This window comes from Blennius ocellaris, assembly GCF_963422515.1.
Source record: "Blennius ocellaris genome assembly, chromosome: 4".
NCBI classification, from domain to species: domain Eukaryota; kingdom Metazoa; phylum Chordata; class Actinopteri; order Blenniiformes; family Blenniidae; genus Blennius; species Blennius ocellaris.
Window position 1 is genome coordinate 9,395,788 of NC_137653.1, and position 17,202 is coordinate 9,412,989.

At 41.1% G+C, this 17,202-nt stretch overlaps 1 protein-coding gene across 1 annotated transcript in view; it reads right to left on the reverse strand.

Moving 5' to 3' along the window:
* The window catches only part of LOC308128800 (TOX high mobility group box family member 2-like), a gene marked incomplete at both ends in the record, with an annotated part of 95,358 nt that overhangs the window by 35,614 nt on the left and 42,542 nt on the right, over positions 1-17,202 (reverse strand). The window contains one exon of the mRNA XM_080494467.1: positions 10,053-10,112. Coding sequence (XP_080350593.1) covers positions 10,053-10,112 — 60 coding nt within the window. The remainder of the gene's footprint in view (positions 1-10,052; positions 10,113-17,202) is intronic.

Sequence of the window (17,202 nt, forward strand, 5' to 3'; positions counted from 1 at the left end):
TGTCTGTTTCTCATCCGCCCGCTTCTCACGCTGATGTCGACTGATGCAAGTTCGCAGACATTAGCCGCCTTCTTTTGCCTCTTTTCCCTCCTCTTTTATTAATTTGATTCACAGGAAGTATGTCACTAACCCTCATCCCTCTTGTTGATTCTGTTTCTTCCTCACTGTCTAATAACTCTTGATTTTGGCAAGAGAAGAGACTAATGGAGAAGTGCTGTCAGCTGCAACTACTGCATCATTATTACTGAACACTCAAGTGGAACAAAACATTAAAATCTCTACCAAATGGCTTGGAAATGCAAAACAATGGAAAGGAAAAGGGAATGGAATGTATCAGAACTGAACAGAATAGTTGAAACTTAAAGAATATAATAGACAATGTTGGAATTTTGTAATGGAAGTGCACAGAATAATCAAAACTGCATAGAATCATCCTGAAGAGAAACAAAAAACCCCAGTATAATTAGAGACCAGATTAGAATAGCAAGAAAATTATACAAAAGACTGTACAATAGATTATATCGGAATGGGTTACAATAGTATGGAAAAGAACAAAAAAACCCAATAGAATAAAACAGTATAGGCTAAAATAGAACAAAATATAACTAAATTATAGAATAGCTTGGTGTAGAAAAATCATGAACATAAAAATAGAATTGAAGAGAATAGATTAGAATGTGACCAATTAGAATTGAATAGAATACAATGGAAAGGAACAGAACAGAACAGAATTAAACTGAATAGAGTGGAAGGGCTCGTAACTGAATAGAATAGAAAAAAACGGAATAGATTTGAACAGAATACAATAGAATACATACAGAAGAATAGAATGGAAAGGTTCTGGATGGAATTGAACAGAAGAAGCAATAATAGGATCGTCCAAATCAAAATAGATTTGTATAAAATACACAGAAAAGAACTGAACAGAACCAAATGAAACATAATAGAATATAAGCCAATAAAATGAGAGATAAGTACAGGCTAGCTCTGAACAGAATAGAATAGCACAGAAGACAACAAAGCAGAATAGAGTGACACGATGTACAACAGAATTAAACACAAGAAAATAGAGTGGAATGGATCAAAGCAGGATACAGGATTAATGAAAAGAATTGAACCAAATAGAATCTGTGGGAATATATTTGAATAAAACTAAATAGAATGGAACAGTAAAGGATTGAGCAGAAGACAATAATGAATAAAGTGTGTGCCGGTCCGCTGCTCCGGTGTCATGTACGCAGACATGGTTCAGGACCTCGTGGTACTAACGATATGCAGATGCCTCACAGTGTCAGTGAAAGCTGTGATCTCCAGTAATGCGGTCGGAAAACAAGCCATGGGCGCACGAGATAGCTCAGGTTTCCCAATACTCATCCAGAGTGATTGTGATGCCGATGTTGATACTGCTGTGGGTGGCGGGGGAGGAGAGCGAAAGGAGGACGGACGGGGCAGAATAGAGGAGGGAAAAAATAATGGGGGAGGGGAAAGAGATGAATCCAACATTTCAAATGAGGACTATAATCAAACTTATTGCCTGACAGGGTGAATCTAGAATTATGATGTTACGCTGGCGGACGTACAGTATTATTTCCAGAGTCCCCTCTGTCTCTTCCAGTTGGGAGCAGCCGTGTCTCCAGAGGAAGGACGCCTTTTTAACTTTGCTCAATGGCACACCACTGTCTGTTCTGCAAGACGTAACAAGAGACAGTGCAATAGTTGAGCTACAACTACACAGAAACAGAAAGGGGACTCAACAAGGCCAAAACACAGCAGCCAGGCAACTGTTTTTTTTTAAATATTTAATGACTCCTCAGTTATCTACTTTTCTGCGCCCACTGTCAAAAATCCTTATTAGCATGTGGACAATGGTGCTACTGTGTCTGAATGACAAAACTAATTATTGTTATAAGAACAAGTAAATGGACAAAAAAGAGAGAAAAAAAAACAGCAGAATAAAGGGCTGGTGGATCTGTACCGACTGACTCTAACAATGTTCAAAATAACAAAGGGAGCGCTGATGGCGCAGTCATCCAAACAAATGTGCATTATTCTGAGAATTGTTAGGATCCTGTCACCCACAAATAACTCTACACCGGGAGAAGGGGGTGTAAAGAGCATGTGGCTGGTTGGAGTACACATGTGTGTCATTTAATGTGTGCAGTGGATTCGTATCCACATTCAGTGTTGTCTGCGCAAAACAAAGTGCAGTAATTTCTGAATGCTTTTGTGAATATGTACTAGGTATCGTCCTTGTTCCCGCTTTTTGTTTTTTAAATGGAAAACCTCCCACTGTAACAAACTGCCTGCATTGTGTGCGTGTGCATGTGGTGTCAGTGTGTTCTTAAGTGTCTTGCCTCCCTGGTTCAGAGTCAATGAGGCTGTGTATCGGAGGCTGGCACAGCTGGTGGGAGCAGGAGTCTAACATCTGGACCCTCGTACTCTTGGTGCCATTGTTAATAAGAGGCTGGTTGTGAGTGGAGGGGAGTGGAGGAGACAGCTCTCCAGTATCAATGAACCTCCCTGTCTTTCACTGGAGTTCTGCACTGCAAATCATACTTGATGCAGCCCAAAAGTGTCCACAAAAAGACCTCCAGCATGGCAGCAGATATACAAGTTCATTTCCGGAGTTACATTCATACAGGAATATACGTATGGGCTAATAATATTGGTTGTTTTTAACCAGAAGAGCTAATAGAAGAGTATATGATTTTTCTGTGCCGTGATCGTAAAAACATTCATGTCTCCTCTCGAGAAAGAATTTGAATAACATTATAGACATATTCATTATAGTGGTATCAAAAAAAAAGAGATATGCATTACTTACGCTAAGCATGAGCAGCCTCACAGAGCAGCTAACAGACCACTGACCCGTATTCTTGTCAAGCGAGCTGTAAATACCCACTATAGAGAGCATACAATGCTTCCCAGTTAGATTGAATTGATTCCTACAGCAGTCTTTACAGTTATTATTTCATTAGATGGTTCAAATGAGCAAACAAATTCAGTACAAAAACAGTAGAGTTGTTGTGAACTTGGGTTTGACTATATTGTAATAACATTTTTGCTGTGGGCAGTTCAACCTGTTTAAATAGGAAATAATATCCCCACATTTCGATTTCCTATCAGCAAAAGAAACGAGTCAACATGGATCAATGTCAGCACTGAGCTTTTTCCATACCTTGAAGATACTGTATCAATAATTAACCACGTCCTTTGCGAATGATCCTGGCTGAATGTATTTTTCTGCTCTAATAGGTTACTTTTCACAGCCATGAGGGGAAAAGTAACTCAAGGCAAACTTTGTAAAGTTTGATTTTCAAAAAGAGACATCTCTGTAGTTTTGAAAAGACTGAAACAACACTGTGTTATGTGGGTTTTTATAATACTCCGGCATGTGGTCTCGCATAACAGTGAGTGTTTGGTCTCTCATCATTTTATCCAATGGAGTGAAAGGCCTACACAAACACATTAAGGTTGCCATTAGTTTCATCCGATCACCTAGGGCAACAGGGGGATGGACAGCTTGGCAGAGCGAGGACCTTACACAAATATACAGCCGCGCATTTATATATAACGCCATGTCAGAGGAGTATTTCAAACAGAGGGCTTTTAAACAGGGTGAGAGAGTGAGGAGAGCGAGGTGGTGGTGGTGGTGGTGGTGGTGGTGGGGTTTCCAAATGACTGTAAAAAGGCCACGGGCAGAGAGAGCTTTCCATCTTTCTGCTGCCGTGACAAATATGCCTGCACATCTTTTTGCTTTGTCTCTGCTCTCTGCTTCGTCAGCGAATGGCTATAGAAATATTTTGGCAGGCTGCTCTTTGTTTTCATTTTCACAAAAGATGTAGAGAGGGAGTGGAAAAGAGAGAGAGAGAACAGGGGGGAGGTACAGCAGGAGGGAGGGCTGCTGGGTAGGAAAGGTATCGGGGGGGGGGGGGGGGGGGGGTGTTGTCCGAGGTTATGGGGACATTTGAGAAAAGGAGGAGTGTGAGGAGAGTGAAGGACAGAAGTCTGAAAAGGTGAATTAGAGAAAGAGGTAAGTAAGAAGCCAGCAGGGGTTGTAAATGAGGTAAACCAGGTGAGGTGGCACAAAAGGGGCAGCAGACAAGGGATTGGGCAGAGCGAGGCAAGGAGTAGAGGGTGAGGCACAAAGTGGAGGAATTGATAGGAAGAGGAGGGGGCAGGTGGACGTCTAGTGAAGGAGGAGGAGGAGTCTGCCACTCTTGATACCCAGCTCCAATCTAAACAGCAGGAGGAAGCTGTAAATCAGACTAATGCGACCAAGCTGTAATTCAGACCAGCAGGGCCGGGGCGCTAGTGCGGGGACCCCGAACGGCGGGAGTTTACAAAACGCAGCCGCGAGGCTTTAATCAGCTCAATGATCCAAAGATACCGTCTCCCCCAATCAGCAGGCTTCCTGTCAGTCACACACGACTGAACCCGACCAATCAGGCTCCATCGAGGATCCAGACATGCTGGCTGGGCTTTGGGCTGCTGCCAAACAAGAGAATTACTCATCTAAACTGGAAAGGTGGAATGGGCCTTTAATTCAGAGCACAGAGGGAAGAGGTGATAGATTTGTCAAAGGTTGGACATAAAAGACTGCGGGATCATGTTCTACAATGGTTCATCAGAAACATATGGAGGAAAGATGAGACCCACACAAGGGAGTTTCAGTGGAGCACTTAATCATATTCATAAGATGAGTTTTGAGAAGTTTCAACACTCGAACTAGGCGACAGACACCATGCCTGTCCAAATCTGTTAAGAAGAGCCACTAAATGTCTCGTTAAAAACAAGATGAATTAAAAAAAAACACAAAAAAAAACACGAGAGCCCCATTATAAGTTCACTCTGTCAACTTGTTTCAAAAACGTACTCATAATTACATCTGTTTGGCAACCTATTAAGAAAAAAAACGTCCCATCGATTCTCAATGTGTCTCTCCACTTCTCTTTGTCACACAGATCTGCTGTTGGCACTCATACATTGACATAATTACAATTAAAACACCCGAGGGACAGCCGGAATCCATGCCAGCAAACAAAATCACCACTGCGACGAGGAACAGCATCAAACTTACCATTAAAACATCATTTGAACTCCCAACATACAAAACAGGCAGACAAACTTTCAAATCACTCGCTACACCAGAAGCTTCCTTTTCATACCTGCTTTTAACTGAAAGGGGAAGGAGGGCAATGCATTAACTTAAAAGTGAGCGGGAAAATGCAAATGTGGTCCACTTTATCATCGGGCATTCAAGCAGACCCTTTCAACTAAGTAATCCATAATATTTCAGCTTTGATGATCAGGAAATGGCCACCGCTCGATGCTATAACAGAGAGCTGGATTGTGCTTCGCTCGTGTTGTAGTTGTAGGACTAGTGTGACTGGCTGGGCTACACACACACTGTGCATGTTAAAACCACATGCAGTGTCTTGGCAGCGAAGACGCTACAGCAGCAGCCAATCAATAAAACCTTGTTACGCTAATTGCAAGATCATAATCTCCATTCCTACTTCTGCTGAATATCCAAACAGTCACTCCATTAGCCGAATTATTCCCCAGTGCAGTTTCTTCATCTCTAGCCACCCCCACCCCCCCTCCCTCAATTTCCTCCTCATGTTCTTTTCCTGTGACATATTTCTCTTAAACTGCAGTTCTGCTAAATTAATTCACAAGTCAGGGAGAAAGACATCAAAAGAGAGTATTGTCAAGGTAAAGTGCTGATGAAGTATACTGTTTCTTTCACTTTGCAGTGGCGCTACGAGAGAAGCATCTCCACAGTGCATTATCGTTGATGGTGTCACGAACGTCGTTTGTTTAGTCTTCGCGAGAAAAATCTCACTTCAGGTGAAGGTCCACTCAGACCTTCACGATGAAAAAAGGGCTGTTTACTCAGGTGGCGCTCTTTTTCTGGCTGTGGAGACTTCATCAGATCAGACCTCTGTGACACTGCTGGAAAGTGCCAGAGCTCCTCATGGTTGGTTCCTCTTTTCTACTATGTTGCCACGACAATGGTCAGTGACCACAGGGGCAGACAAAGAGCTTGTTGATGCCAAGACCGGGGTCTGTGACCCTGTCGTCGAATCACTAACACGCTGTCACTCTGCTGGGGGGGGGGGTGCGGCGGCACACACCACACTACAGCCAGCTAAGCAGGGTCAGACTACGATGCTCATGAGAACATTGATATGACAATGGCACTGACCCCATTTCCTTGTGACTCATCACTAGTACAAACCCGCTGCACTATTTGATGCAGCTTTTGGTTCGGATTTACTCAACACGCCTCTGATTAGGACCTATAGGAATCTACCTTATGTATGAAATATGCCTTCACACTGTACAGCGGGATTAAATAGAGCAATTACAAAGAGAAATTGAAGTGAGAGACAGCGGAGTACTAAGAAAAACACATTCACACAGTTTCGAAGCAGAACCGCTGACCCAAATGCATTTAAATGCAGCGGGGGGTAAGAGAGAGAAAAAGAGAAACTGTGAGAGAGATGGCAAGAGTGGGGGAGTCAGAGAAAATGGGTGGAATAAAGATAGAGAAGTCGAGTGAGATAGTAAAGCAGCAGTAAGTCAGCTTTAGGCAGTGTGATTTGTTTTTGTTTAAAATGGTGAAAGTGACTGTGTATACTGTATCACACATTTCCACAAAAATAAAAGAAGCTAATAAAAATTAAGCCCGGAGCTGTTTTAACCCGCTGCTACTTGCATTACAAGTCTGTTTTATCTCAACATGAGCATAAACAGATGCATTGTCTCCTGATGTGTTTTGAACTTCACTTTAACCAAGCAGTCTGAAATACCCTCGAATACAAAGAAACACACTTACTCCCAAACACCATGGGCCTGGTCTTTAGTAGATATTTAGGTTTGTGTGCATATTAACAGGCATGTAGACAAAGCTGATCTACTAACAGGATCATATCTGACAGATGTGCAAGATACAGTATCGATTTAGCTGGTTTGTTAAATGTGAAGATCAACCGTGTTTCACATTTTGCAAAATACTGAGGATTATAAGTGAATAGATACATGTACAACAATGTCATTTACAACTACTTAAAGTGTTTGACTTGTTTATGATTGCATCTTTTGATGCATTTAAAAAGTAAGTGCAAACCTGCTCAGCCTTCAGCAAAGGTGCTTCTGTTATCGTGGTGATGCATTTCCTCAGCTGACTCCCATGCAACGAGTTTTATTTGTGCACTGTGAGAGAAGCTCTGAGATCAGTCCTTTATGAATCTCTTCTCTTTTTCTCCCCATAGTTTTGACTTAAATTGTAGTTTTTTTTTCCTCGGTCAAATTCAAATGTATTTGCTGTAATGCTTCAACATGTTTGATAACGTCCTCCACTAACACGTCCAGCTCCATCACGTTTCCTTTGGTGATTGTTGGAATTGAGCATTTGATGTGGTGATATACTGAGTTGATCATTTGCAAAAAGCATCCAAACACAAAGCACAATGTATTTGCTTGCGTCTTCACTGCAGCATGCTTTCTGCAGGGTCCTAGTAAACCAGAACCCCGCTGCTAACATGCACTTGACTCTGCCAGAATGACATGATAATCAAACTGAAGCTTTTTTTTCTATGTTTAATGATAATTTTTGGGTGAGCAAAAAATAAATAACAATCATCAAATGACTTTATTGACAAAATTGACAAACTATTTTGTCCATAATCACCTTGAAGTCTAAGTACTAGAATACAAGTGAAATAATGTAAAATATCTCCAAACAGTGTTTATTTTGAATTTGGGAGACACAAGTCTGTACTGTCATGACAAATAAAAATCCACAAATATGCAGAAGTTTGCCACATCTCAACCGAAACACGCTCAGCAAGTAAATACTCACAGTGCATATTGACATTATGAAATACACAATGTCACTTTTCCCAATATGAACACATACTACACACTGAAAATCTGTTGGTATTAGTATGTAGTGTCGAAATAGGACACAGCTAAGAAGGTGCAGATCACTGATTTTTCTATTTCTTCCATCTCAATGTTTTGTTGTCGAAGAGTGTGTCCACCCCTAAGGCCTCCCTGATTCGAGCTGTCAGAGGGAGGGAGAGGCTAAACTTGGTGAAGCGGAGAATAGAGCAAGGCACATGTCAAATATGAAGTGATCTTGAGTAAACAAAGTATAACACAGAGCAAAGCAAAATCGTCTCTCATCCCATCACCGTCTTTCACGCTATTTCCCTCTCTGTCTCTTCCTTTCCTGCTTCCCCGATCTCTACCTTTTTTCTCCCCCGCACTCCCCGTCTCCATCTTCTATGCCAAATTTGCAATGTTTTATCTGTCCCTCAGTAATTCAGCAAAAACACACAGTGCGCATCAGCACGACTTGTAATCAGTCAATCAGCGCTTCAGTAAAGCGCCATGTGCAGAATCAAATTGGTCGATAAAAGCAGGGCTTCTTAAGATTTTTTCAGACAGCCAAGTATCTGCATGAGGAATTTGTCAGATAACGGCACTATCCTGCTGGAAATTACCTTGTGACAGATGTATTTGTTGTCAGAGGCATTTAAGTCAAGTTTCCAAACGTGGGCAAACGGAACATAAAGCGGCTCTGTGTTTCAGTGCGGGCCCAGAGCCACGCTTTAACAAAATGAAGAATTAAAAAAATTATTAAGGAAAACAGCAAATGAAACAGAAACTCCAGCTACTGTAGCCCGTGGGTTGTTTCTAATAATTTCAATTGACAGGGACAAATTCCCAACCCCCACTGTGTATGTCAGATGGGCTTATTCACAAACTCCACAAATCTCCCTCTCCAAACATAACCATATGTTCTCCAACAGCTGTGTTACAGTGCATCTGCACTGTTGCCAGTGTACTGTAGAAGAGTGCTGACTCCCCCTTCATTTTAATACAATAAACACTTTGTAATAATGCCTTCAACATTTTGGACACAGATGACAGAATTCATGTGGGGAATTTGGGTGAATAAATTTACCTCATAGAAAGAAGGTCCTCGTCTTTTTGTGTGAGATTTTGTTCCGTGTGTTGTTTTTTTTTCTTAATTAGGATCCTCAGGTTTTTGTTTTACAGCACACTAATTACTATGATGTACCAACAGCTTAATTGTCTAAACGTTGCCTTACTGTATTCAGTTGATTAATTTCAATATATAGCAATCATTTCAAATTTCAAAAAAAGCTTAAAATAATTTGTGGAGTGGTTTTTGTGCTTCAGTTCATATATCTTTAATTAGCATTGGTCCAATGGCAGTATAATAGTTTTTCAGCATTTATTATATTTAAAGTGGCAAACGTTATTTGAAATAGAACATGAGAGAATACATTTCTGCCACCGTAACATGTTGTAGTTCATCAAAATGGACAAAAACCTAACTTGAAGATAAAATGGAAAAGCATTTGGCCGCTTTTAGTATTCTTGTTCTGATTTTCTGTGATGTGAACATTAACACACATACTAATGATTCTGCGGGGACAGTCACTTTAACTGGAGAAGCAAATATATAATTGCAGGCCTTTACTTTCATAACTGCATATTTAGAAACAACTAGTCTTCCATCCTGACAAGGATCAATACAAACTGCACTGACAGGGCCACATTTTTGTTAATATGAATACTGTCTGGCTGAGACGTCAGATAGTTCTGTTTACATGAACACCGGATGTAGTGATCAGATTGATGTGCAAGGTTACAAGTGCCAAGAATATAGTCAGTGAGTGGCTCAATCCCATAATGCTTTGCACTGTGAAGATGGCTTCCATCTGGAAACCCACCAGTATTGAAGTGACTTGACCTTGCTGTGTTTCTTTTGAAACTGCGACACTAAAGAAACACTCTCCTTACTCATTCTAATCAGCATGGCGACCTTACTTAACAGTACTTAATCAACTTAGTTAGAAGTGATTTTAGGTGTAAAATGAAAATACTTATTTTCAATGTAACCACAGCTATTATTGGAAGGAAAAACACCTTCATAGTCTCTCATGGAATGATCAAAGGGAAGAGACGAAAATGAAGGATAAAGGTGACAAAGATCATTTAGAACTCACCTGGTTTGGAGGGAGGAACTCGTGGTTGTTTTCATTCATATACATGTTGTCACCATCAAACTGCAGAGGGCAGAGAGAAATAAGGAAACATGAAGGCAGAGGCCAATACGTCACAACACGGGCAGAAGAGAGAAATTTCTGTCAGTCAGTGGAGACAGAAACAGTGTAACACAGCAGCCTAATGACTGTAAGTCCTTGGCTTATAGACCTCGAAGCTCTGGTGGATGTCAGTAATTACAGTTCATTAGAGACACGTATAATTAGGCCCTGTCAAAGCTTGTGCAACTCACACTCTTCGTCCCGGCGTGCCTAAAGCTTGAGTGTGTGTGTCCAAGTGTTCGCACACCTAACTGTGATTCCTCCGGTGTCACAAGGCGACAAAGGCACAACAGAATGATAACCACAAGAAGGAAAGCTCACGACCAGGACATTGAGCCAGTCAGCTGGCACGCTGGCCGGATACCCATCCTAATACGTCCCATTCAAATTCACTAAAAAGGTTTTTATTATTGCCTCTTTTTATTTGACAGTTTAAACATCAGATTACTTTTAATATTGTTGCACTCATACAAATGGAATCCACATGTATTGGTCATGCTTTGCTCTTAAAATGTTTTTCCATCCTTCTCAGATGTTTTTGTCCATATTGAACTCAAACATTTGTCATCAGTTCCACAAAATACATATAATGATGTTTTTTTTGTTATTATGACTTGTCTAGGAAGAATTGTTCTTGCATAGAAATACTCTATGACTCCTTTAGACTCCTGTTTAAAACTCTGGATATTTTCTCACTCAATCTCAAGCACTTGAGAAATTTGAATTAATTTCATGACATTCCCATTTCTCTCACCCACAATTTGTGATTAGTGTTAATTCGCAAATTTGCTAATTATGCTAAGCTAAAACAGTGAACATGATGAACACAACTCTGCTGGAGTTGCACGCATTCTGACAAAAGGCAAATCAAACTCAGCAGTGGTGTAATTACAGAACATTTGACAGGTAAATCAGATCACATGTTGACCCAGAAATCGATCTGCTGTGCCATGCAGTTTGCAAGAACAGCAACAGGAAATTCCGGGGACCTACTTTCCGTGTTGAAATAGGGAACTATTTAGATTAATTTCTGTAAAAGACAGAAGGTCAGCTTTTTGCTGATCTGGGTCATTTGTTCTTCACTGCAGATTTCACAAACTTTCACATGTGACAGATGTGTAAGGAGGCTGAGTTAAAAAAGATTTCCAGAGCTGTGAATGCGAGGACAAACCCTGACAAATACTGAAATGTTATCCCGCCCACTCAACGGTTGCCCACAGTAGCAATCACCTAAAACATATTGCTGAATAACCGATGAAACATGAGCTAACACGTTTTCGGTCCGTGCTAGCAACCACCCAGCTATAGTGTTGGGCTGCACAGAGTCAAAGAGGTGAGAACAGCCTTTAGCTTTTTGCACTTTTCCAAAGAAATGGGGACAGGACAGCCCTGCTAATACAGAGCTCAGAAACACAAAGCTCACAAAGCCTAAAGGGGAGGCTTTGGCGAGACGAAAGGTGACAGTTTGAGGTTATGGGGAGAGGATGAGAAAGACAAGGGTGTATCCCTGAGCTAATGGTGAACGAGATAACGATCTTGTGTAAGTGGTGGGTCAAGTGGTGAGAGATACTGTAGGTGATGGGGGGGGGGCGAGACTGAGGGAAAAATAAAGACAGCGTAAGAACAGAGAGATTGAATGAGAAAGAAAGAGAAGTAAAAGGAGGGCTGTCATAGCAGTGGTGGCGATAGAGGCTGTGGTTTGTTCTGGCTGTAGAGTGATTAACACTGGGGTCACAGCCAGAGGCCTCGCACACACACACACGCACACACACACACACACACACACACACACACACACACACACACACACACACACACACACACACACACACACACACACACACACACACACACACACACACACACACACACACTCTCCCGGGGCCTTCCCTGGCTCTCCACCACCCACCATTTTTGAGAAAACTAAACACACCTCAAGACAGCTACGAGTGGCTCAGATGAATTACTATTGGTACTGTTTGGTACTAAGGTCAAGAGACGGGATGGATATGTGCCTACTGTACTTCACTGTGGGTGTTTCTCAAGCTGCGGCCAGGGACTAAAAAGGAACCACTTTATTTTCACCACATGTAATGAGCCATATGTTGCTTGGACTGAATTAATGCTGTCAAGCTATGAAGATTTCAATTTTTTTACCCTTTACATTATTGTTGGAGCTTAGTGAAAAATGGTTTTCCTTTAGGTTTGTTTCCTTTATACATAACACATCCAGAACGCCAAACAAACTGCAGCACAAAGTCAGTTCCTTGTAACATTATTCAATCTGAAATACCAGTTTCATTTCACGTTATCATCCAGCCTCTGATGGAAGTGTTACTTCTCGTGCAATGATTTCTGTCTGATAGCACAATTAGTTTGCAGGAGGAACAATCATCATATTCTGCATTGAAAATTAAATCTCTTTCTTTATTGCTCCTGGAAAATGATGTTACATGCTGGCCTAATCACATTGTGCTCGATGTGATGGTGTCTTGAAATAGGTTATTTTCACACCTGCAAACCAGATCTTGATGAGCAAAACAGTGTAAGTACAAAACAATTATACAGAATGTCAAAGTGCAAAGTGAAGTGTGTGACGCTGTTTCTGCGGCACAATGGTGAGGTGTCGCTGAGGGCAGAGCTGTTAGAATAACACATATTTAAATCAAGAGGAAAGGTAGAAATTATTATTTCTTTCCTCTAAATGGTTATTAACTGGTCAGTTCAGTTAAGTGTTCAGCACATTGCGCTGCAACAAATATACAAGAAGTGACCTATGCTAACAAATCTTTGCCCGACCTCAATGGAAATAAATCTTTACAAGCATTCTACCCATTCATAAAGGTTCAAGGGTTTAATTCTGAGGTAAAATAGGACTTTAACGATTTGGAAAACATTTATTTACTTCCTTGCTTGGAATAAGATGCGAACACCAATACTCCACGCGTGTTTATAAAGCAAAAATAAAGCAACCCTCTCATTTCAAAGGTTAATATTTAACAAAGTAGTTGTGTATATTCAGCTTTTACAGAGGTCGCCAAAGCAAGTGATTCAAACTCGCACTGCAGAGTTTACTAGTGTTTGATTTTATTAAAATGACCAGGATTCAAACCTGGTTCTTGTCGACTGAAAGCATGACAATCTGTGGCTAAACAGAAACATGGGACGTAAAACTAAAACTACTTTTGTGATCATAAACATGATATAGTAATACCTTATGCAAGTACGGTATGCAATTTCCAGTTCTCAGGTTAACTTAAGAATTCCGATGCAAGATCCAAAGATGCATTTCTGCAGGCAGGATATGTGTCTCGTCAAGCGATCCAAGGTGTGATTTTTCAGGATTGAGATGCAAATGCTTTATCCTGTATTTAAATTTTACTTTGAGGCCGCTACAGTAGCTTTTGCGTATCTGAACCACATGTTCTGCAATCAACACATCTCTGACATTTTTTTGACTTAAAATGTCATACAAATCTGGAATCTTCCCTTTTTGCTCTAAGGTGTTTTTAAATGGGATATATATGGCATCTACAACATTTTATTCAACTATTATAAATATCAAACGTTTACAATGCGAACTTTCAAAAAATAAACAAAAATCAATGTATTTTCTTTTACAAAAGTCCCCTGATCAAATGTGACATTAATATAACTTCATTCCAGTATGCGAGGCAGTGAAGTGTCCTTGACAAAGACCCTATATGAGTCTGAGGCTCACTCCATCATTTTGAAAACAAGGGAAAAAATAGAAGGCACTAAAATGAGAGTCAAGACCACAACAACTGGATATGCAGTGCAGTAATGTAGGTTTTTCGATCATTCGAAAATGAATGTGCTACTTTTCTGGATTCCGGATTAATGCACCGATTCTTTAGCAGCAGCCTTAATGTGCTCAGCAAGCGGTTGACATCTGTGAAAAAGGGAGGTTTGTAAGAGAAGGGCGAGCATGTCGTGTCTCTCTATGTTTGCTTTCCTGAGGCTTTGAGGTCATTAATCATAGCGGTCAAATCTACAGCAAAACAATTGAGCAAAGGAAAACACAGACAGAAAGAAAGAGGGGGGGGGTGAAGGTGAGAGAGCTGGAAAGCGGCAGTGGGTTGGAGGAGAGGGGAGCTGTGTCGAGCTGGCGAATGAAGGGGAGAAATTTTGAGATAGATACTGAAGCTTGAGAAAGAAGAGGGACAAGCGAGGGCTGTAAAACTGACGCACTTGACACCAGACTCCTGTTTGCATAGCACAAATGCAAATACATGAGAGGCAGAGAGATAGAGGGGGAGAGAATAGGAGGGAGAAAATAAAGTGGGAGAGATGCTATAAATAACTTTGTTTGCGTAAAGCCAAACCAGTGTCAGTTTGATGCAGGAAGTGCACCACAGTCATGGAGGTTACAGAACAACAGTTGATTGAAACGCAGTATATACAGTTTTATTTTCAGTTTTTCAGAGCTTTCAAACGGGGACTCAAACTTTTGGTTTTATCGAACTTCATTCATTGTTTTTCATCACATTAGAGGACTTTCAAAAAATATATTTTTTTAGGGGGGAGGGGTTGTTCTGAACCAACTTGGTAAAAAAAAAAACACAATTTCTTTTTTTTTTTTTCACTATAATCTTAAATTATTTTCTTTATAAACATAATAACGTGAAACAAGTGTGATTCAAAAATCACAAACCATGTCTGATGATACTAGCCTGACTCCATGTAAGATACAATTGGAATCTGATCGGGGTCCACGTTGAAGGCTCATGGGATTGCTTCCCCGTGTTGGAGCACATGACTGTTGCAATATGTCACCACTTAACATTTCACACACACTGTTTTGAGAAGAATCATGATAGGCGAGTACTTTTGAATTCAATATCGTCTCTTCCTGTTTGTACTCATATCAAGGAGAATGCTTCTTTGGGGTCGCATTGCAAAACATTGTGGGACTGGTCTACGAACTGCAACTAAACCTGCACACCAATCTCATCGCGTGTTCATTGTTCAGGTAAACACGACAATCTGATCCCTCAACCGTTGGATCGAATCAGACAAAAAATCAAAATAAATAAATGAACCATGAGAACGCCGCCACATTGTAACTTATCTGGTTTTTAATTCCCTGCCATGTTTCACTTTTACCTAAAACATTCTGTTTCATGGAATTCTGTTTCAGACGCATGGGATTTTGTGGGGGTTTTTGGACTTGTATAGGGCTTATTTTGTACTTCCGTGAGCATGTCGTGTGCAGATTGTATTCGGAAGATGAAAGCTGCGCCAAGAAAAAGATCACTTGTGTTCATGGAGAACTGGCACGCAGGATGGACGCTGTCGCTGGTAAATTCTTCTCAACCATGACAAGATTGGGAAACACAAATTTATACGAATTCTGGACATCATTTGATTTGTTTTCTGCACCGTGACCACAACTTCAACTTCTGTTTTAGTTTCTGGTTTCTTTTTTCAGCCACATCAACAGTAGAATCTCTACGAACGAGAAATTGTGGGACGAACTTAATACAGTGACACATGTATTTGAAGGGGGGTCGGTTAAGTCTAATCAATACTGTATCGACACACTGAGATCATTTTCAGATCAGTTTTGTACCAAGTCGGTTTTGCTACTACAGCAGTTGCTTTGCATTCTGCACTGCAGCACCACTAACCTGCATTGATCTGGAGGAGAGTGTTTTCTCATAAGGTCGCTGCGAGCCTCGCTGTGCTTTACTGTATGTACTGAATACCAAATCACGAGGACAAGTAACCACAGCCTGGGATGTTTTAGATTTTTTTAAGAATGGAGGGGCAGGAGAGATGCGGCGAAGTGGACTGAACCCCCCCCCCCCCCCCCCCCCCCCCCCCCCTGCTATAGTCTCTTTTCATGGTTACAGCGTGCGCCTCCTTCATTTTTTTTCAGCCCAGCGTAACTAATCGCATGTCAGTCAATGTGCCGATGGAAAGAGGCAGCCGTCAAAATACCTGTGTCAGGACTGTGGTCATTAGAGCATTCAATGACTCACTGGCAGGCGCACGCACGCGCACACACACACAGAGATAGAGAGAGAGAAACGTACAAACAGTAACTAAAGCACAGGGAATATGGAGATGGTACCTCATAAACCAGATATGGATTGCATGTGTGTGTTTGTGTACTGTACTGTGCATGTGATGTGTGTGTGCACGTTTTAATTTTTGAGGCAGAGCTCAAGCACACTGTGTGTTAGGTTCTGGATGTGGGAGTATCACAGGCTGGCCTACATGTTTGTAATGTATCCTGCTCAATAATACACACATTGATCCCAGTGTGATAAAGATAACAAAGTTAGCCCTTCCATAATATTTATTTTCCCATGACAGACCTGCGCAGCCACACCCAGCCATATAACTCCATGCAGATGAAATATGCTCTTCATTACCTTTAAACCTCAACACACAGAAACTACTGAGGAGAGACAGAATTGCCCTTCTTTCTCATCTGAAAGAGCACAGAATAATTTGGAGCAGCTGAGATTTTTTTCTTCTTCTTTTTTTTTTACATTACTATGACAAATACAACAAAATGAAGAGGAGAGAGCCAAAGGGAGAAATAGAAACGAGGAGAAGGGGGGAGACACATGACGACAGACGGAAAAGGGCAGGCCACACAGAAAGACCAAATTGTGTGAAAAAAGACACACAAAAAACACACATCAGCTCAATTTGTGCTCGACTGTAAGCTGTGAGCTGAGAGGAGAAATAAAATAAGGCATTTAGCCGGGGATCATGTTAAACCATGCAAGCGAATGAGTCCCCAGAGAAGAGTGTTCCCTCTCCCACTTATGATGGACTTAATTGCCTCTATCAGTGTTAAGATATAACATTCATCTCAGGTTTATTGCTCGGCTTTATGGTCTTGTCCATCACACTGAGGGGCTTCGAGAGGCAGACCACTCCTCAAATGGCACCTTTAAACAATGACACAGATTACAAAGCAACACAGGGAAGAGAAGAATGAAAAACCATCATTTATATTTGGAAAATGAGAGCGTTTTACAAGGATGAGCAGATCTGGTATGCGAGCGAGAGC